Source organism: Acanthochromis polyacanthus, chromosome 1, assembly GCF_021347895.1.
Source record: "Acanthochromis polyacanthus isolate Apoly-LR-REF ecotype Palm Island chromosome 1, KAUST_Apoly_ChrSc, whole genome shotgun sequence".
Lineage (NCBI taxonomy): Eukaryota > Metazoa > Chordata > Actinopteri > Pomacentridae > Acanthochromis > Acanthochromis polyacanthus.
The window spans coordinates 61648413-61670406 of NC_067113.1; the positions used below are offsets into that span (position 1 = coordinate 61648413).

General features: G+C 39.8%; 2 protein-coding genes across 4 annotated transcripts; one reads left to right on the forward strand and one right to left on the reverse strand.

The window, feature by feature from the left end:
- Window positions 1-49: 49 nt before the first annotated feature.
- LOC110956761 (zinc finger protein 256-like) lies at window positions 50-10482 on the reverse strand. Of its 2 annotated transcripts, none has more exons than XM_051948626.1 (10): window positions 10338-10482; window positions 10149-10197; window positions 8409-8611; window positions 8113-8211; window positions 7901-7996; window positions 7483-7593; window positions 6604-6727; window positions 5433-6525; window positions 2008-2060; window positions 50-1478 (listed from the first exon to the last, which is right to left on the reverse strand). In XM_051948626.1, the coding sequence occupies exons 1-10, from the start codon at window positions 10389-10391 to the stop codon at window positions 214-216; spliced, it is 3147 nt and encodes a 1048-aa protein (XP_051804586.1). In that variant the 5' UTR covers window positions 10392-10482; the 3' UTR covers window positions 50-213. The 2 variants fall into 2 exon arrangements, with proteins under 2 accessions (XP_051804586.1, XP_051804588.1); XM_051948628.1 differs by having other exon boundaries at window positions 10149-10254; window positions 10338-10480.
- A 1396-nt stretch (window positions 10483-11878) lies between these two features.
- selenoo2 (selenoprotein O2) lies at window positions 11879-21713 on the forward strand. Of its 2 annotated transcripts, XR_007942155.1 has the most exons (10): window positions 11879-12392; window positions 14801-15004; window positions 15094-15271; window positions 15728-15858; window positions 16086-16363; window positions 17226-17388; window positions 17744-17929; window positions 18634-18790; window positions 20488-21333; window positions 21417-21713. XR_007942155.1 is itself a non-coding variant. In XM_022202465.2 (9 exons), the coding sequence occupies exons 1-9, from the start codon at window positions 11965-11967 to the stop codon at window positions 20644-20646; spliced, it is 1884 nt and encodes a 627-aa protein (XP_022058157.2). In that variant the 5' UTR covers window positions 11879-11964; the 3' UTR covers window positions 20647-21713. The 2 variants fall into 2 exon arrangements, 1 of the variants encoding a protein (XP_022058157.2); XM_022202465.2 differs by having other exon boundaries at window positions 20488-21713.
- Window positions 21714-21994: the final 281 nt, after the last annotated feature.

The window sequence follows — 21994 nt, forward strand, 5'->3', positions numbered from 1 at the left end:
TATTTCATGATTTTGAGCTAAGACAAGGCAACAAAGTTAAACGCATTCCTCTGCTTAGGGTGTTTTAATAGCCTTGAAATCAAATGCATTCAGTAGAATGGAAAATCTTTCTAATGGTCGCAGTTCTACAGCTGCTTTTGCTGCAGTATAATTTAGAAGCCATAATCTTAAACAACTTGAATTTCCTAAATATTAAGATAAAGTCTGAGCTGTCTACGTTAACTTCATAATGTGTGTCCGCTGATGCATTTTCAGATTATAAGCCTGTCTGAATCCCTTCCCACACTCCACACAGAGGTACGGTTTTTCCCCTGAATGTGTTCTCTGGTGTCTCTTCAGGCGGTTGGCACTCAGGAAGCTCTTGTCGCACTCGGTGCAGGAGTACGGCCGGACCCCGGTGTGGTAGCGCAGGTGGATGGTCAGGTAGCAAGACTGGGTGAACTTCTTGCCACAGTGGGAGCACTGGAAGGGCTTGTGGCCCGTGTGGAAACGCTCGTGCTTTAAGAGCTCAGCGTGGGAGAAGAAACCCTTCCCACAGTCAGAGCAGAGGTATGGCCTCTCACCTGAGTGTGTTAGCTCGTGTCTGATCAGCGTCGCTTTGTACACGAAACTCTTGTCGCACTGCGAGCAGCTGAAAACATTTTCTCTGGTGTGGCAGCGCTCGTGTTTCTTCATGTTACGTTCCCTCTTGAAGCTCTTGCCACAGAATGAACACATGAAGGGCATTTCCTCTGAGTGGATCTTCATGTGGCTCAGCAAACCGCCCTTATAGAGGAAGCCTTTGCCACACTGTGTGCAAATATGTGGCCGCTCTTTCTGATGAATGCGCTGGTGTGCGGTGAGAGCTGCCCGGTAGGCGAAGCTCTTTCCACAGTTGCAGGTGTGGACTCGTTCCTCCTGATGAGTCTGGAGGTGTCTGTTGAGGTAGCTGGCACAGCTGAACCCCAGGTCACAGTGAGGACATTTGTAGGAATGCGCCGCCTTGTCAGCGTCCACCCCGTGAGTCTTCAGGTGCCTCACCAGTGCAGACTTCCACGCGAACGCCCGGCCACACTCTGAACACAGGTACTCACCGTTCTCCATGTGGGTGCTCTTGTGTTCCCTCTGAGCTGCCAGAGACTTGAAGACCTCCCCACAGATCAGACACTCGTACCTGCGACCGGACTTGTGCGTCTGCTTGTGCCTCTCCAGCGACTGTTTGAAGGAGAAACGCCGTCCACACTGAGAGCACAGGAAGGGCTGCTCACCTGTGTGGATGCGCTGGTGGGCTTTTAGTAAGGACTGAAACTTGAAGCTCTTCTCACAGTCTGCACAACTAAAATGTCCCTCCTCATCTACGAGGCCCTGAAGGGAAGACTTGTCCACAGTCTCAACAGAGTGAACTTTGTCAATGTGCTGCTGGACCTGCTCCTCTTCTGGGTGGTAGAAGGAGCACTTCGGACAGGAGAAAGCAGCTGGAGAGACATCTGCTGCAGAACCTTATGGAGAAACAAAATAATAAGAAATTGGAGAAAGTGCTAATCATTGTGCTTGGAAGTAGAGAAATTATGTTTTTTGAGCCATGAAAATGTTTTCACTGGTAGTTACTTGTCTTTGATGTGGTAATTTTCAGTTTTGTTATTATAGTGTACTTTTTAACTCACATTTGTATACATTGTTTCTCTTGTATAATTCTTCCAACCAAAATGGTTTTGACAACAGCGAAAAATGTGAATCAACCACAAGTAAAGCATTTCTTTTCCTTGGATCACTGTAACAAATTCAATAGACACAAAAGCCTCGAGGTACTAGAGACATTTCTAAATATTCTATAAATTGACTAGGCTGTGCAAATATAGTACATATATGAAATTCTAAAAAAAATATATGACCAATTAAACATATCTGTCATTAACATATTTAATAAACGTATCTAATAAATACATCAGCTGAAAGACAGTGTCTTATCTCTGCTATTGTGTAATTATCGTAAAAAAAGATTCAAACTGTCTAAAATTGATCACTCACTTTCATCACCGTCCTTTGAGGAGACCATGAATGACCCATAGGAGTGCTCTGCACTGTAACACAGAAAGAAAAAAACAGAAGAATAGATTAATTAGCCTGAAGTCCTACCAAAATATATATCAGGGCTTAAAGTGAGAAAAAATCCTGAGCCTGAACTTCTAAGATCCAATTTATAGTGTCAATAAACGTATTTAAATGTGTTTTAAAACTCACTAAAACACAATATATATGAGATTCTATTAATTCAGAGCAAATATGAGGTCATCTGGTGGAAATAATGCCCATTACGATCCCACTATTTTATTGTTACTCAAATGTAAAACCTTACTTGACCAAAACTCAAGGCATTTTAGAAAGTGCTCCAAGTCAGATTTTTTTGTGTTGATGTTTCAATACCACATCACTATAATTGCAAAGATTTATTTTAGTGTAAAGGGGAAAAATCATGAAAATCAAGTACATGTATTATTAATAACTTTTAATTTTTATCTCTTCAGTAGATTTAACAAGAACTCAAAACAACACAAACCACAACAAAACTGCTACAAAACTATGCTGCTTTCCTTCATAAGGCACAATTTTGACTTACATTATCTCAAGTGTCAGTCTCAAGAGAATATAAGTGCTTAGAGAATACTGTTTGAAAAAGTCATTTCTTTTTTGCTTTGTGAATTTTCTGAACATTTTCTTTTTAACATGTTGTTCAAAATGTTGTTTGTTGAAATAAACTGCAAAACACAGACAACAGAATTAACTTGTTTAATATTCTATGGAACACTACAAGAGAATAAACTGTCATATGCCACTTGCTACCAACTTTGTATTTAAGCAGGTAATAAAAGTACTAGTATTAACTCTTAAATGCAATTTTAGTTATTGCCTCACAATATAAATAAGTTGATCATGATGCTGACTCTCTCAAACTCTGTAACTAGCAAAGAAATCCGGGCCTTCCTTGATCTGGTTTATCTGGGTCCTGGCCTAGTTTATCTACTCTGGCCTTTTCCTCTGGAGTCAGCCCATTTCTCACAAAGATCTGATTAAGAAGCCCTCTGTAGCACATAACCACACATACGCATGTTAGTAACTGCTCATTTGATACACCTCAATAATCTGTGTGATTAGTTTAAATCATTTGATTTTCAATTTGAACTGACACACATTTTGTTTGTTTTTGGTAAGGGGAAAAAAAGTATTCTCTGTATAATTTGTTCAGTTGGCTTTCAATTTAAATGTTTCTATTTTTTATCTATATTTTGGGAAGAAAAAACGCTGAAAAGCAGGCTAAGAACATTCTTATTTAACTATCTATCCATTATTCATTTCACACAACCCATACGTTCATTCTGTTCTTACTAACAATATTTGCTTAAGATTGGAGAGTTTTTGTTTGTGGCTTGACATCATTCGGATGCATAAGGTCAGAAAATCTGCTGAGAGCTATTTAACTCATTATTACAAACATCCTATATGTCCTCAAATAAAAAAGGTTAATATCACCTAAGCTACATTCAGTTTGTGCATATTTAACTAAACAGATGTTCTGAGTCGAATAATGGGACAAATCCGTATGGCTTGATCTTTGATTTTTTTCCTTTCAAAATAAAATCCAGCAAACTAAATAGCTGTTTCTTTTTTTCCTTTTGCCGTTGTAAAACACATAGAAAATGTTTAAAGATTAAGAAATCAAACAAAATCAAGAACTTCTGTTTTTGTTACTTTTTTTAATTCAGTACCTAAGCCCGTTTGTTTTTATTTTGTGGCGAAACCATGGGGACTGTGGGGCGTGCACGCGCATCGCCACTGACGCACTTACGCCAATGGGGCGAGTCAACACACCGCGGCTCAGGGATCGCGGCAGCGGCTGCTCTCTTTGTTAATCAGCAGAGACACATCCTCTCTCCTCTGTCACCCAAAGTCTGAGCAAACTTTAGTATCTGCGTCTTTGGGCTAAACACAAGCTCCAACGCTATTGACCAGTGATCAGCTGCTCGATTCTTCACCGCACCACTCTCAGATTGGAGCTCCGTGCGCTCTGGAGAGACCAGGCAGCCACAGGGCTGGGACACATGTGGAATGGGTATACAGTCCAAGCAGAAATAAAAATAAATAATATGCAATATATATCAATGTGTTTCCAGTAATTCCCTTTAAATATAATTACGAAAACACCAACAAATTTTGCAAATTTGGATTTTGTTTGTGGGATACTGTTATTTCTTATCAGTAGCTCAGCAGCACTGACGATGCCGAACCAAGAGGGCGCAGCATATCGTGCGCCCAGCAGTCGATGCGCACTCGCAGTTAGAAAACTGTAATTGGATAAAAGTTCTATCAGAAAGCCGCATGCCTGGACAGAAGGTGTATATTTTTTAATGTAGGATTTGGAGTTTGATTGATTAAAGCGGAGCAACTGAATGCTGGAATGCACAATGACGCACATGCTTGGAGCCTTCGGGACGGAGATGGATGAAATTTTTTAAATGGTACACTTCCATGCGCCGGAAAACTTTAAGCCCTGATATATTCAACCGGACACAATAAAGTAGATTATACAGTAGTTACCATTCAAAAGTTTGGGGTCACTTAGAAATGTCCTTCCTTTTGAAAGAAAAAAAAAATTTTCAATGAAAATAGCATTAAATCAATCAGAAATACAGTTTAGACATTGTTAATGTGGTAAATGACTATTCTAGCTGGAAACAGCTGATTTTTAATGGAATATCTCCATAGGGGTACAGAGGAACATTTCCAGCAACCATCACTCCTGTGTTCTAATGCTACATTGTGTTAGCTAATGGTGTTGAAAGGCTAATTGATTTAAAAAACCCTTGTGCAGTTATGTTAGCACATGAATAAAAGTGTGAGCTTTCATGGAAAACATGAAATTCTCTGGATGACCCCCAACTCTTGAACAGTAGTGTACATTTACTAAAACTCTAAGATGCACAGATCCTAAAGATGTAGTAGGCAGGAATCTGGAAAAAAATTCTCTCTTCCCTGTCTGTCCTAAGCCCCTCCCACCACACAAACATGTACTTCAAACGTACAAAAATAGTCAAGCTTTAAGTCACTCGCGGTTTCACACAAGATCTTGAGTACAATTTCTCTAACTCAAGACTCAGTGACACTGTTGTTGCTGCTAATACACTTTTTCTACCTGATCTGGGTAGAAAGACCTGTGACTGGCTTAAGTCTCTCATCACGGGTTAGAAGAGAAGATGCAGAATTCTACTTTCCTCTCAGATCTCTTGTATTACAAAATGCTGAGAGGTTAGTAGGGTTGTTTTGAGAAGTGACAAGGGAGAAATCCTGTCTACCCAAACTTTGAGTCAGTTATGTGTAAGACCTGCAACCTATAAATCACTGCACTGAATGAAAAATGACTAGAGCATGTCAAACACAATGAGGAGGGAGGATTTTACCAGTTGAAGGGTAAAGGCTTCAGAGCTGGAGGGTTCACGCTGGCCATCTCCTGCCCTTTTTTGGTGGCCATGCGCTTCTGTAAATTGATCACCTGTATCTTCATGGTCGGTCTGCGTTTGCGCCCACTTGTACGGACCTTGACTGCAGAGACGACATTATTTTCAAGTTCAGCGGTGGGACATTCACTGCTCTGACCCTCTGCATGTTGATCTCCAGCATCATCTGCTGCAGCCTGACCATCAGGTTCAGTAACATTAGCCTCACTGATGCTGTCCTCAGCTATTACAGCCTGTTGCCAATCCTCAATGCTCCCTGTAGACTTGTTTGGATTATTATCATCGTCAGTGTGAGTTTTTAGGTGCCTCGCGAGTGCCACCTCCCAGTTAAATCTCTTGTTGCACTGGAAGCACATGTAAACACCTTCTTCCATGTGCGTTTGCTTGTGCTCTGTACGAGCCGAAAGGGACTGGAAGGTCTCCCCGCAGATGACGCAGTCGTACTTGCGTCCCATTTTGTGTGTGTGTTTGTGCCTGTCCATGGACTGCCTGAAGGAGAAGCAGCGGCCGCAGTCGCTGCAGCGGTGAGGACGTTCTCCGGTGTGGATGACTCTGTGGGCGATTAGAGAAGAGGCAAATTTGAATTTCTTCTCACAGTCTGGGCAGTCATGCGGTCCCATGGTTGTTTTATGTTGGGAGGACACTAACTTGTCCTTGCTCGCTTCTAAACAAGCGTTTTTCAAAACAACTTGAACTTTGTCTTGCGTTGCTTCCTCTGCCTCCTCTTCTCTGGTCTTTTCTTCAGGAAGCACTACCAGCGAATCTTGAGCCACTGAGCAAGTATCTGTTTCCTCAAAGCAGTTTTCTCCCATCACCACCTCAATGTCAGTGCTTGCACCCAATTCAACCTCTGCATAGTCAGTCACTGTGATTATCTCAACTGCTACATCATCCACAAATGCTACAGTGTGTGTGTCTTCACTGAGGCCTTGCACTGGATCCAACTGGTTGCTCTCTTCTACACGTTTTGTCATTTTGCTCGGGGAAACCGCAGAGAGTGAGGAATGGATGCTGTCGCCCATACTAGAGGGTGGAACTGCTCAGACAGAACAAAGAAGAAACGCAGGTTACTTTCAGGTTTAAACAAAAAAGTACAGACGTGATCGTGACTTACCATGCTGCTCTAAATGTCCAAGGTGTTTGTGGTGTTGGAGCAGGTTTTTTAGGTCTGTGGGCTCAGACACTGACTGCACACAGTCCTCCATCACAGAGCATTCAGCTCCAAGCCAGGAAACAATCTGTGGGAAATGTATAAAAACATATCACAAAAGATCTAATATATGGAACTGAACTAAACCCAGATTTTAACTTTTTAAACAGGATACCAACACACCAGACATGCAGATAAAAAACATTTATAACTGATCATTTGTCAGTAATGGTCAGCAAGTTAAAGCATAGTCAAAACTAATTCATTTATACACCCCCTGTCAAAAGTTTTGAGACAGGTTCTCATTCATTTGAATGAGAACCTGTCTCAAAACTTTTGACAGGGGGTGTAAATTAGATAAGTTCCTAAATGGCATCACATTTATTACTGCATTTTACTCTGTAGTCATTAGAAGTTAATAACTAATTACTTATGACACACTGAAACAATTTAGACATTTTAAAAAACTGGACAAAACTGGATATCACTGCTTAATGGAGTGACTGTGTAGACATACAGTGTTCTGTGGTGCCCATCAGATAGAAGTTTCTGAAACTTTGGCTCTGTAATGTACTACTGATGGGATGACTGTTAGCTTTCTTAATAACTGCAAATAGTTTGATGATGTTTGATGTCATGTGTAAGTTATACGTCCAGAGATTAGTTCCACAAGTTGTACACTGTACATACAATACAAATGAGTGAACCATGAGCTACATGCACCCTCTAGTGGTCTGTTTGGGTAATCCAGTGCTAGCCCTCTTACTGTAATATAATGTTTCTCATGGAATGCTTGTAAAGAGTGTGACACTGCTGCTGTCTTCATCAAATGACTTTTCTCACCTGCTCAAGGTCAGGAACTGGCAGCAGCTGACCCAGTCGACAGAGAAATTCCCAAAACAGCATCTGCAAATCACTGTCAAACTGAGGTCCATACTCTGCAGGGAAGACCTCCTTTGAAAGAATAAGAGAGGCAGTGATAAATATAGATTAAAAAAAATGACAAGAGTTTTTGAGAAGCTAGTTTGCATCTGTTTAGTTACATTTTCATCAATGTGTTTTAAATTCTCTTGTGCACTGGTCCTCAGAATGGCACTAAACAGTACAGAATGCGCAATATAAATAACACAATAATAATATAACTATTACAAACATGTCTTAAAGCAATCTGTACCACCTGCTAGATTCTACAACCAATGTACAAGTGACAACATTATCAGTTGTGTTTGGCGCCACAGAAGTGGAAGCGATGCCGCCTTACCAAGAAGAAGTCTTGTCTCTCCTCAGGATCTTTAAGCAGAGTCTGAATCAACTCAAGAAAGTTACCCATCACTTCTTCCTCTTCTGTGTCTTTGACCTGCAATATGGAACAAACATTAACACACATAACAGGGCGATGACTCTGCAGCTGCAAAAATTAATCAACATAACGAAAACGCAATTCAGTTCGAAATCTAGAGTACAAACACTTACATCTACCAAAGTGCGGTGTGATGATGGAATCTTGTCCAGGTAAGACAAGATGAACTCAGGTTTTACGAGTTTTTCACTGCGACACAACTCAAGAATATACTGTTGGGCAGAAAAAAAATCCCATCAGTTGACCAATCACTAGCTAGAGCTGTAAATGTAACTGCCGATTGTATCCTGGCATCCATTTCACACAACAACTTACATTACGTATAAATAAACCAATAAATGAAGCAACCAAAGCCTTAGTTTTCTTTAAACTTTTCGATAAATGCCTTCTGTCTTTTGCTATCACATACCCTGGCTCGTAATCCCAGGTTAAGCTGAGTCCTGTGTTTGTACATCAGCAGCTCTGGCACCATGTCCACCACGAAAGACACAAACTCAGCCACCTTCCAGTAGTTCATGACATCTTGTTTCTTCAGCACCTGCCACATGGAGGCTGTCATGAGCTGCAAAGGCGGGACCAGGAGGCGCAGTGACGCCAGAGGTAAGGAGTCACCTGAAAGACAGAAAAGATAAAGAGAATGCAGCTGCTTGTCCATGTTTCCTTCTACAAAGGTTCATGTGTTTTTCCATGACAAAAATTCTGTCTATACAGGAAAAAATGTCTTAAGTTACAGGGCTCAAAATTGGGTTGATCACAGGGTTGACAGTTTGATCCCTCAACATGCCTAAGGGCAAGAAGCTGAACCTCAGGTTGTTTCTGATGGCAGGTAAGCACCATGTCTGTGTTAATGGTTGCATGAGAAACACATTGTAAAATTATTTATATGATCTAGCTAGGGTTTAAAGACCCTTTATAAGTGCAGGCCAATTAGCTTCAATCGATCAAGTGATTGCAATTACATTACAGGAATTAAATGGCCTAGATTAGAACAAAAACTATCACATAGAGCTGCAACGCTTCATTTATTCCCAGCATTTCAATAACTGATTTCATCAGTTTGAATATTCATAGTTAGTCATAAATGACTAATTCAAATTAACAGAACTTTATCGTTTTTAATCAATTTATTTATCTTTTTCTATTGGTCACTAAAAAAAACCCAGAGCTTTAACTGTGCAACTGTTGTCTGCATAGGAGGACGATGAGATGCAGCTGAGGGATCTGGACAAAGCTGTGAAATCACATGAACTGAACCGAATGACACAGAAGAGAACGAACACCATTATACACAGCCGCAACAATCAGTTTATTAGTTGTCAGTTATTAAATTAATTGCCAGCTATTGTTGGATATGGAGTTATTTTTAAGTCAGAACTCTCTGGTTCCATGCACTTCAAGTTGAATTATTTTCTATTTTTTTCTCCTAATGACATCAAACTGAATATGTTTGAGTTGTTGACAAAACATGAAATCTGCAGGCATAATCTTGGGCTTTGCAAAACACTGATTGACATTTTTCATAATTTTCCAACATTTTATAGAAATATTAAAGCAGCACAATATATAGATCAGTCAACACTGGAAAATAATAATCACAGACCTGTGAAGTTGTCAAGTTAAGGATTAGAACACTGATTGTATGATGAAAACATTTACATTCACTATTATTTCAGAACTCTATGACATTTCTTGTGAATTGTATAAACTTACATATAATAGCTATGATCATAGAGTCAATATTGAGGAAATAATTAATAACAGTTTTCTAGTTTAGCAAGACGATCTTGCTTGCAAAGTGTGTTTGCTTGTTAAGCAATAACAACACTTATTTGTTTTGAATGCAGCCTTTGAATGCATGTTCAATACCAACAATGTTATTAAAACCTTTCCTGCAGTTCCCTGTAGTCAGTACATACAGCTGTAATATGCATAAAATAATATCCATGTAAAATGATTTTGACATTCACTATAAAACACGTTACCCAATAAGCTAGCTTACTAAGCTAACTCCATGGATATGCTGCATATTTGAGCTAATTTTGCCGGAGTAGAAGCACTCACAAAAGTTAATGGTAGCTCAATTATTGAGAGTCTGCAAGTTATTCAACAAATTTCTCTTTATTTGCTCTAGGCTGGTCTGCAAGCTCACCTTTGGAAATGGTCGTTAGAACACCTGGATCCATTTTCTCCCACCGGTGCTGAAAAGTTTGACAAGCCGCGGTTAGCTGCTGTTAGCCAGCCTGCTAGCTGCTCAGCTGCCACAGAGGACGACAGTGATATTACTGGACGACACAGAGCTAAATGAGAACTCTGCACGGCTGTAACTGCAAAATGTTACCTCTGAAGTAAATACAGCACTTAAGGCAAGCACAGAAACACTCAAAACATCCATTTACATAGAGGAAGGGAGTTGTTTTCAGAGCCTTCTTCTTCTCTATTTAATTTTTACAACACGTGACTGTATTTTTTTCTCGCTACCGCCACCTGCTGGACATTCTGTGGCCTACACATTCACCATAACGCTCAAATACAGAATATTTAACACTCTGTATCTGCATTTAATATCGTAATTTTCTCAAAGAATTCGGATTATATACATTTAAATTTATGAACTAAATATGTTCTGATATTTTATTTCTGCTCCATGTATTTTCTTAAAGGCGCAGATTTCAGGAGGGATAAAATACTTCTGTGTTGCGTTTGTAGTTCCAATAAGGGTTTGTAATTGAAATAAATAAGACTATCATTCAAGTGATTTCCTGATTAGTTAAAAATAAAATATTTGACATGTTATTCTTCAGAGCGAAAAAAAACAGGGCACAATTGCAAATGATGCCCACATCAAAAGAATTGGTCTTTACAAAGGATAATATGTTGTTGTTGTTTTTTTTGCTTTTTTTACATGCTTGACTGTAAAAATACAATTTTGTATTATTTTAAAATCAGGGGGAAAATAATTATTTTGACATTAATTGAAAGAAAAATTAATGGCAAAGTATGTGTTGTATCTGCTCTGAGGTACTGTATATGTAGCTTTGGATGAAGGCGTCTGAAATTGTAGAACTGTAGAAATGTATGTAAGTTAAGAAACCTTTTTAAAAAGATTTTAACTGATTTGCAAAATCACAGATAGTATCTTTTAAAAATAGATAATAGTCAAAACTTTATATAACATTGACATAAAAAATTGGTATTTTTACAAAAGGCAATTCATTCTTTTACAGTGCAACCACAACATTCCAGAGTTTTTCTGTATTTAAATCAGCTAAAACATTTTTAGCAGATATTTGGCATTATTTTTTACTGTTTTTGCAGTCTTTCAACTACAACTATCTATAGATAGATAGATAGATAGATAGATAGATAGATAGATAGATAGATAGATAGATAGATTCCCTAATTAACTTATTTACAGTGCTTCAGTGTTATATAAACTGGATCAAACTGTTTCAGAGTCTACAGATTTTTACTGTCATGGTTTGACAGTTTTTCATTGTAAAATTTGCGAACTTTTTTTTTACAGTGTGCATGTTTTAGTATTTTGTACATGGATTATGTGAAATGTGATGGGTGGGATGTAAAATGTCCTCCAATTCTGGAGTGACCACTGTATATATACAAGGCAAAGAGTAAACAAGATAGTGAACAGGTATTATAAATTACTTAACCTATGTAAATATTCAAGCTCTGACCCTAAAGTATAATTAATTATGGATAACAATCTGACTCATTTAGAACTAAAGTTGAAGCTCTACAAAAATATGAATAAACCCAGTAGATCCAAGGTAAGCCTGGATCTTCTGTGAGCAAACTCTTAACTTGCTGACCTGATGCCAGAGTACAATGCATTTTTTATTTCACAACATGTGGCCTGTTACCTGCCCTTTAACAGCTCTACTCGTTTCAAAGTGCCCCTACAGCTCAGATTATGAGCTCAATGTGGAGTCAGTGTGCAGTCAGTGCTCATGGAGTCCTCTCAGTCCTCTGCTCTGGAGTCTCTACGGTTTAACAACGCCGCGCTGAGGAGGCTGCCGGTGGATGAGTCTGAGGAGACCGGCTCCAGGACCGTCCCCGCGGCCTGCTTCTCTCGGATCGGGTCTCTCCAGCCTCTCCTCCGGCCCTCCCTGGTGGTGCTGTCCGGGTCCGCTCTGTCCCTGCTGGGCCTTGGGGAGCAGGACGTCCTGACCGACCCTCTGGCTCCGGAGTATCTGAGCGGCTCCAGGCTGCTGCCGGGCTCCCAGCCGGCCGCTCACTGCTACTGCGGCCACCAGTTCGGGCTGTTCGCCGGGCAGCTGGGGGACGGAGCGGTGATGTACCTGGGGGAGGTGGAGGCGGGCACCCAGGGGAGATGGGAGATCCAGGTGAAAGGCGCAGGAGTCACTCCGTACTCCAGGTAGTTTTTCCTTCCTCTTGTGAGTCCAGAGGTGTAGACTTTAAGGAGGGGACAAATTACTCTCAAAATATGAATTCTGAGCTCATGCCACCACTGAATCTATTGTGTAAAATATAATTAGACGCATAGTAATATTCCATTATCTTTTAAACTTGCACAATCTCCCTGAACTTTGTTTTTCTTTACATAAAAACAAGACATTTCCACTAAAAAATATGCAGAAAATTAACAAATTAATGCAAAAAAAAATTCACCAGAATGCAGACAATTAAGTGTTTATAGCTCCAAATGTCCTGGAAGAGACTGTAATCTACCTCATTCACAGGTTATAGACTAAATAATTGACTCTTTTTAAGGTCTGCACAAAATGTATTCTCATCGGTTCAGCCTGAGGCAGTTCTAGCAGGTGACACAGCACCTCCTCCATAAGCCTTTCTCACCAGAGGCATGTGAATGCATTATTAACCCAGGGAGAGCTGCTTAAGAGCTTAGCTGCTTGGCACACATCAAATGTGTCCCCCACTGTTCAACAGCTGTGTTCTCTGTAGAAACAGTTCCCCTCCGGTCTCTCCAGCTGAGTTCATGTGTCAGCCACACTGTAGTTTCTTATTCTTAGTTTATTCGTTACAGTCTCCTTGATTTCACAATAACAAACCATCGCAATCTCTACTTCAGCTCTACTTGTCACCGATGAGTTTGCCAGTGCAGCCAGCATGAGCCACATGAATGTATGAATGAATGAATGTTTTCTTTCTGACGTGAGAAAAAAGCCACAAAAACAAATCAAAAATATTCAAAACAATAACAAAAGAAAACAAAGCAAAAATTAATTACCCAAGTAAGACAAAGCATAAGCTTATTTACTCCTATCACTTCTTCATCTCAACTACCCGGCTCCTATTTCTGTACACTACCATTCAAAAGTTTGGGGTCACCCAGTCAATTTCATATTTTCCATGAAAACTCACACTTTTATTCATGTGCTACCATAACTGGACAAGCGTTTTCTAATCATCAATGAGCCTTTCAACACCATTAGCTAACACAACGTAGCATTAGAACACAGGAGTGATGGTTGCTGGAAATGTTCCTCTGTACCCCTATGGAGATATTCCATTAAAAATCAGCCGATTCCAGCTAGAATAGTCATTTACCACAATAACAATGTCTAGGTTGTATTTCTGATTCATTTAATGTGATATTCATTGAAAAAAAACAGTTTTTCTGAGGACATTTCTATGTGAGCCCAAAATTTGGAACAGTAGTGTACGTAAACAGACTACATGATGCAAATGTTGTATTATTTCACCAATTTTGAAATTTTATTATATTTTTGTCCTGACATTAAGCCTGACTCCAGCTCTCTGCTGGGATCAAGATAATCCTAATGTTTTTGGATCACAAGTATCTCAGACCTACCTTTAAGTTTCAAACTACTCACTCTGGTTTGACGTAGATCAACATTAAGACTGGATTATGTGATCTAGCCCAATTTGAGAACTGTTTTGAATATTAAGATTTGAGAGGCTGGGCGATGGTGAACAAGACAGAATATTTCTGCTACGCAAAATCAGCTTTCATCAAAACACACACACATGCAAGATCAATGGTTAAAAGAGAGCAATCTATTCATTAGACAACATAGTATTATCAGAACATAATTAGACTGCATAAGAATGAGTGGAAAACCAGTTGTTCTGCTTCTTTTAACTGTCTACAGTAATAGAGGGTGGGCCAAAAGTAGGCTTACAGTCATTTCACATTTTGTTTCATGTTTTAGATCCAAACCAGTATTCCATATCCCTTATTCATGTTTTGGAAATGTTATTAAGCTATTCCTCCCAATTTTGGTTTCGATTTTTAAGTTTTTTTATAGAACTTTTTACAGGAATCGTAAGTAGTGACAAACAAATTAAATTGAGAGCAAAGAAAGTGAATGCTAAAGGAGTACCGAAAGTGTGAAAATACAGAGCAGGTGCACACATCATGGCAAGGAGCTTTTAATACTCCCCCACCATGCCATTGCAAAAAATGTAAAGTGCATACCCACTATATGTGTAAGCCTACTATTGGCCCACCTTCAATATTACATGACATGCCTCTTGTTTCCTGGCTCAAATGTTATTTCGAGGTATATTTTTTCTCTAAACTGCCTGCAAATGACAGTCTGCTTTAAAAAAAACTACTGTAATTGTAAAAGAATGAATGTAATTTAGTGCCATTCACAAAACAGTATTTACACGTCATATTTTGAAGGCAGTGTACACCGTCTGTCAAAAGTTTTGAGATGGGTTCTCAGTCATTTGAATGAGAACCCGTCTCAAAACTTTTGACAGGGGGTGTACAATGTCTGACCTGTTCACTGGTTCATCAGAGTTGAATAAACAAATCTACTGTGATTCTGTCAGAGATGGTGATGGCAGGAAGGTGCTTCGCTCCAGCATCAGAGAGTTCCTCTGCAGTGAGGCCATGGCAGCTCTGGGGATACCCAGCACCCGAGCAGCCTCCCTGGTCACCTCTGACCTCTACGTCAGCAGGGATCCTCTCAACAGTGGTCGGCGTGTTCAGGAGCGCTCCTCAGTCGTCCTGCGTCTTGCCCCAACTTTCATCAGGTTTCCAGATTTATACAAAAATCACACGTCACAGTGCTGTTTCTAAAAAGATGGATATTCTGTTAAGTATCTTTGTCCTTCTTTTTAAGGTTTGGCTCTTTTGAGATCTTTCTGGGCAGAGATGAATTCTCAGGCCTGCAGGGTCCCAGTGCAGGGCGCCATGATATTCGTGCTCAGCTGCTGGATTATGTTGTTGAGACTTTCTATCCTCACATTCAGCAGGCTCACAGCAACCGGAAAGACAGGAATATGGCTTTCTTCAGAGAGGTTAGATGTCACACAGTCTAGTCTTCTTTGAGACTGGTTGATTTCATGCTCGTGTTTTAGCATTTTGATCAGCATTTTTGACTTGGGGCTGCACAGTGGGTTGGAGGTTAGCACTTTCACCTTGTAGAAGATCCCCAGTTCGCATCCCAGCCTTTCCAGGATCTTTCTGCATGGAGTTTGCATGTTCTCCCTGTGCATGGTGGGTTTTCTCCAGGTTCTCTAGCTTCCTTCCAGAGTCCAAACACATGCTGATGTTAATTGGTGATTCTAAATTGTTCGTAGGTGTGAATGTGAGTGTGATTGTTTGTCTCTATGTGTGGCCCTGCGACCTGTCCAGTGTGTCTCCTGCCTTGGCCCTACGTCAGCTGGGACAGACTCCAGCCCCCCTTGACCCTAATAAGGATTAATAGGTATATAGATAATGGATGGATGAATTTTTGACTTGTTTATCCACAGGTGATGATGCGAACGGCTAAGCTAGTGGCCCAGTGGCAGTGTGTAGGTTTTTGCCATGGTGTACTTAACACTGACAACATGAGCATCCTGGGTCTCACTCTGGATTATGGGCCATTTGGTTTCATGGACAGGTAGGCTGCAGAGAATGGAAGCCAATGTTATTTGGATTTACTATTAGATTAGTCTGACAAATATACCTTATGCTACACTAAATAAGATTATGTTCAGCTCTACTCATATGAATAGCTCTGAAAATGAGTTTACTATCTATTTTGACTTGCAGTAGCTGAAAACTGTATTTCTTGCCAGTGTGTGTTTCGTATTTGACATGAAAGTTACTCCACTACGTATGTGGCAGGTTTGATCCAGATTTCGTCTCCAACGCCTCAGACAAAAGAAGGCGCTACTCGTACCAAGCCCAGCCCTCTGTGTGCCGCTGGAACCTGGCTCGCCTGGCTGAAGCGCTGGGCTCTGAGCTGGACGCCGCAGAGGCAGGAGCTATCCTGGATGAATTTATGCCTACATATAAGGCCTCCTACTTGCATATCATGAGGAAAAAGCTGGGTCTTGTGAGAAAAGAAGAGGCAGATGACAGCGAGCTCATATCAGATCTGCTGCGTGTAATGTACAACACTGGTAAAAACACTGCTGGATATACACTACTGTTAAAAAGTTTGGGGTCCCCTGGAAATGTCCTTATTTTTGAAAGAAATGCGTTTTTTTCAGTGAAGTCAACATTAAATGAGTCAGGAATACAATGTTGATATTGTTCATATGGTAAATGACTATTCTAGCTGAAAATGGCTAATAACTCCGCCAAGAAATGTGGCAGAGTTATGTGGCGATCAGTGTATGTTTGTCCTTCTGTTAGTCTGTCTGTCTGTTAGCAACATCACTCAAAAATGGACTAATGGATTTGGATGAAATTTTCAGGGAAGGTCAGAAATGACACAAGGACCAAGTGATTAGATTTTAGCAGTGATGCAGCTTATAGTCTGGATCCGTGTATTTGTTAAACATTTCTGTGTCATTGGGAGATAGCGGCGCGGCGTCACTGTAACTATGACAACAAGTGGATGGTGCCTGCTGACGATTACATGATTACAATCCTGCTACAAATCGACCACTGTGGATTTATCGGGATTTATCCGTTGGAAATGATACAACTGAGCAGCCTTGGCGATGTATTGAACTTTGAGTGCTTTTCTTGTTCTTAATGGAATATCTCCATAGGGCTACAGAGCAACATTTCCAGCAACCATTACTCCTGTGTTCTAATGCTACATTGTGTTAGCTAATGGTGTTGAAAGGCTCACTGATGATTAGAAAACCCTTGTGCAGTTATAGTAGCACATGAATAAAAGTGTGAGTTTTCATGGAAAGCATGAAATTGTCTGAGTGGCCCCAAACTTTTGAACAGTAGTGTATAATCATGAAACTTTTTCTAGATTCTCTGCTTCTTGCAGTGCCACCATAATACCCTGATATGTCTTTCCAGGTGCAGATTTCACAAACACCTTCTGCTTGCTGAGTCGTGTCCCCTGGCCTGAGGAGGGCGACAGTGAGAGGGATGTTGTGGGACCAGTGGTGGAGCTCATCCTAGAGCAGTGCGCCTCGATTGAGGAGCTAAAGGTGGCTAATAAGCCAACAATGGAGAACCGGTGAGGGGGTGTATGGTGGTTGGGTGTATGTTTATTGTGAAAGCAGTTATGACATGAATGTAAAACTTTGTGCCTGAACCACCATATACTCCCAGTAAATGTGCACGTAATCCTTGCTGATCACTGTACAGGTTTCAAGTGATTAACCCTCTTTTGTCCTCTGATCTGTTCTTCTTTGTATATGCTAGCATTTTGGGAGGCAATCTTACCAAGATAACATGTAAGTTAACTCTGTGTTTTGCGATAACTGGCCGGATTTATGTGGAAGACAGAAGCAGACATGCACGGAACAGGATGTAATGTGAGTGCTGCATTCGTGGCCAATTTTAAGCGGTACCGTCTTGTCTATTTTTAGTGAATTGGCGATGATTCTCTCCATGGCACAAACCAACCCGACCATGTTTGGGATGGTGGCAGACAGGCCAGATGTGGCTCAGCAGCTGGAATTAATGGGCCGTTTAAAGGAGCTAATTGAGACGGATCAAGACGAGCTCAAGAAAAAGCAACATGATGACTGGACTCGCTGGATTAGCCAATACAGGTAAGAAAGAAAACACAGTGGTAAAAAGAGAACACAACAGACACTTTGTTAAATATGAAAGGTAAAAGGTGACTGATGCTACACATCTGGGCTAAATAACAGGCACAATTTTACTTTATTCCCACATGTAGCAGCCAAAGAGCCAGATATAGTTGGAAACCACAACACAGTGAATTAACCCATTGATGCACAGTGTGTTGCTTTTGACCCATTTTGTTTCGAAGGGTTAAAGGTTAGATTTCAATTCAACATGTGGATCTACACTACCGTTCAAAAGTTTGGGGTCACACAGACAATTTCATGTTTTTCATGAAAACCCCACACTTTTATTCATGTGCTAACATAATTGCACAAGGGTTTTCTAATCATCAATGAGCCTTTCAACACCATTAGCTAACACAATGTAGCATTAGAACACAGGAGTGATGGTTGCTGGAAATGTTCCTCTGTACCCCTATGGAGAGATTCTATTAAAAATCAGCTGTTTCCAGCTAGAATAATCATTTACCACATTAACAATGTCGAGACTGGATTTCTGATTAATGTAATGTCATCTACATTGAAAACAACAGTTTTTCTTTCCTGTCTGCCTGTAGCTTATTACATTCATCAGAACAGACAAAAAACAAACAATGTAGGTGGTGACTTGAACCATGTGTCTGCAGGTTGTGACTCTATTTGTCTTTCTTATGCTGAAATGTCAGGAGGCGTTTAGTCCGGGAGTGTGATGGCATGAGTGACTTGTCCCTTGTCGAAAAGGAGAGACTCAGAGTGATGAACAGCAGCAACCCCCGGGTGGTTCTACGTAACTACATTGCCCAGAATGCAATAAATGCAGCAGAAAAAGGAGACTTCTCTGAGGTCAGGACACTTTGTTGGCTAAAGTCTGATTGACTCTATGTAGTCCATTAAAACTGCTGGTTTACAGTGCCACATGGAGTCAACTTGTGTATCACAAGATTAATCCCAGAAAACTGGTTAGCAGTTTTTATTTTAAATACTGAATCAGAAAATCCTCTAGAAATCATGTTTTCTGCTACACAACCAAAAGCAAACAGAGGCAGTGATACACATGATAACAAAAGGTGGGGATGATTCAGGGTCAGCTGAGACAATCCTGATTTGGGCTTTATTTAAATTAAACAAAGCTTATCCTAAAAATATAAAAGGCACCTGCATCCCAATAGCTACAATCTTTGTCTATTTTATTTTTGGAAACGCCAGGAACCACAAATCATCCTGTACTCTCAGAGCAATGTGCAATAGTGGAAAAATATGTTACTCTTAACATAAGACACACGATGGATATTAAATTCTATGCTTGATTTTAAAAGGAACCAACAGAGTGAATATAAGTAATTATCTTGTAACATACACTACCAGTCAAAAGTTGAGCCACACCTTTTCATTCAGTGGTTTGTATTTAATTATTTTCTGCATTGTAGATTAATGTTGAAAACAACAAAACTGTAAAAGAATACATTTGGAATTATGTTGTAAACAAAAATGTGTTAATCTTCAGTATTAATCCACAATGTAGAAAATAATACAAATAAATAAAAAGCATTTAATGAGAAGGTATGTCAAAACTTTTGACTGGTAGTGTATTATAGTTGTGCTCATAAATTTACATCCCCTGGCAAAATTTGTGAAAAGTTGTCCATTTTTCTTTTAGAAAAGCTCATCATGGAAAAAAAAATCATTTAGGGTTAGTGGTCAGACAAAGTTATTATCACGCAATTGTATTTTCTCCTATCATTCATGTTTTCATTAAAGAATGATACACATTTTACACGGCTGCACAGTGGAGTGGTGGTTAGCATTTTCGCCTTGCAGCTAGAAGATCCCCGGTTGACATCCCTCCCTTCCCCAGATCTTTCTGCATGGAGTTTGCATGTTCTCCATGTACATGTGTGGGTTTTCTCCGGTTACTCCAGCTTCCTCCTACAATTCAGTTCAGTTCAGTTTATTTGCCATTTGCAGTGTAAAACCACATTGGAAAGAGGTGCAAGAAGTTCAAAGTGCACTGTCAACATCTAAAAACACCAAATACAGGAGAAAATAGGACAGTAAAAAGAACAGAGAACAAATGCCACATAAAATACAGTCCAATAACATGCTGAGGATAATTGGTAATTCTGGATTGTCCATATGGTGTGATGTGAGTTTGATTGTTTGTCTCTATATGGAACCCTGTGATAGACTGTTGACCTGTCCAGGGAGTCCTCCACAGTGTATAGATAATGGATGGATGGACATATTTTGCAAATTCTGCCAGGATATGTAAACTTCTGAGCACAGCTGTATTGTTTATATTCTTAGTCTGCCACTAGGTGGAGGAAAGCAGCCATCAGTTGTCCAGATAGAGAAACATCATCAGCCTCTGTGATCTTGTCTGACCAGCAGCTGCTGTAATCAACTTTAGTAAAGGGGAAAAGCTGTCCTGTTTTGTGATTTGTATTTTTAAGAGACTCAAATTCTGTTTTATTCATGTCTTATTTAAGATATACTTACTTAACATGTATTTAATGATCACTTTATTTGCTCTTTTCCCACAGGTCAACAGAGTTCTTAAAGTTCTGGAGAAACCATATTCAGATCCTGAGCCTTTGTATGAACCTGCCTCATGTGGTGATAAGAAACATGAAGGAAGGGAGCTCACTGTTACATACGATGGGAAGCCTCCTGCCTGGGCACAAACAATTTGTATCACCTGATCCTCGTAGAGCCTCCCTGGAAGGTGAAGGAGAGAGGTCTGTTTCAGTCTAAGTGAACCACACGAGTGGACCACGTGGGTGTGAAGGGATTTACTGTTTTGGTACCAGCCATGGACTGTATAAGTTGGACATAGTAATCATAATATCCCCCACTGGTTTGAGGACAACCTTTCTGAAGCCTCAAATTTGGCATTTGGCCAGCTTAGGCTTCTGAAACCGGACGATACGATGGATCTTACTGAGAACTCAAGGACATTATTCTTGCTGATACAGTAGCAAACTACTGATCACAAAGTATTCCAACCATTTATCATATATTTTAATCTAAATGGGACTAAAACTTATGCAACAAATAAAAATAAATCAGGGTGTATTAAAACAGTCTTCAAACGAACAACTGAGTCCATTAGGACAGTGTTTACAGAGGTAATAAATCAAGTGAGAATTTACGTCATTTTCTCATAGACTTATAAAATCAGACTTCTTTTTGCAACCAGAGGAGCCGCCCCCCTGCTGGCTGTTAAAATTCAGTTTTAATGCACTGACATGTTGGCTAGGTCCATCTATTATACAGTCCATGATACCAGCAACTCAGTCATTCTCCATTTCCACCTCAGACTTTCTCTCCTGCTTCCTTAAAGGAGGATGATATATAACCCGATGTGCTCCAGTGTTCATTGGTACAAGGTTAGTTTAATGTTTGTGTGAATCAAAGTTCCAAAAAAATTCAGCAAGGACAAATAATTTGATTGATTTTTGATACTTTTCAGAAAAAGGAATTTGATGGAGTCTGTAGAAAAAGGAGCTTTAATTCACTGAATGGTCAGCTGCTGATGACGTATGACGGTTCAGATGACCAGTCACACAATGACCTGTCTGGGCCTGAAACACCAGGAACACATGAGTATCAGCTCATGCAAATAAAATGCAAACTAGTGAGCTCAAGCATACCAGTAACAGTTTGTTCTGTACCTCTACTGAACATGAAATGATTCATGATATATGGTCCTGCAGATTTTGTCTATTCAATAAAAAATAAGGTGCTTTTTGTCATAAAGTCTGTAAAATAACAATGGTTTTACAGCTGTTTGATCTCTCTGTTTACTATCTCATTTAATGTTTTTTACTATCTGTTCATAATAACAATACATACACTACCAGTCAAAAGTTTAGATACATCTTCTCATTTAATGATTTTTATTAAACTATTTTCGATATTGTAGCTTAATTCTGAAGACATCAAAACTATAAAATAATACATATGGAATTATGAAGTAAACAAAAAAGTACTAATCTTCAGTATTAATCTACAACGTAAAAAATAATAAAAATAAATAGAAGCATTGAA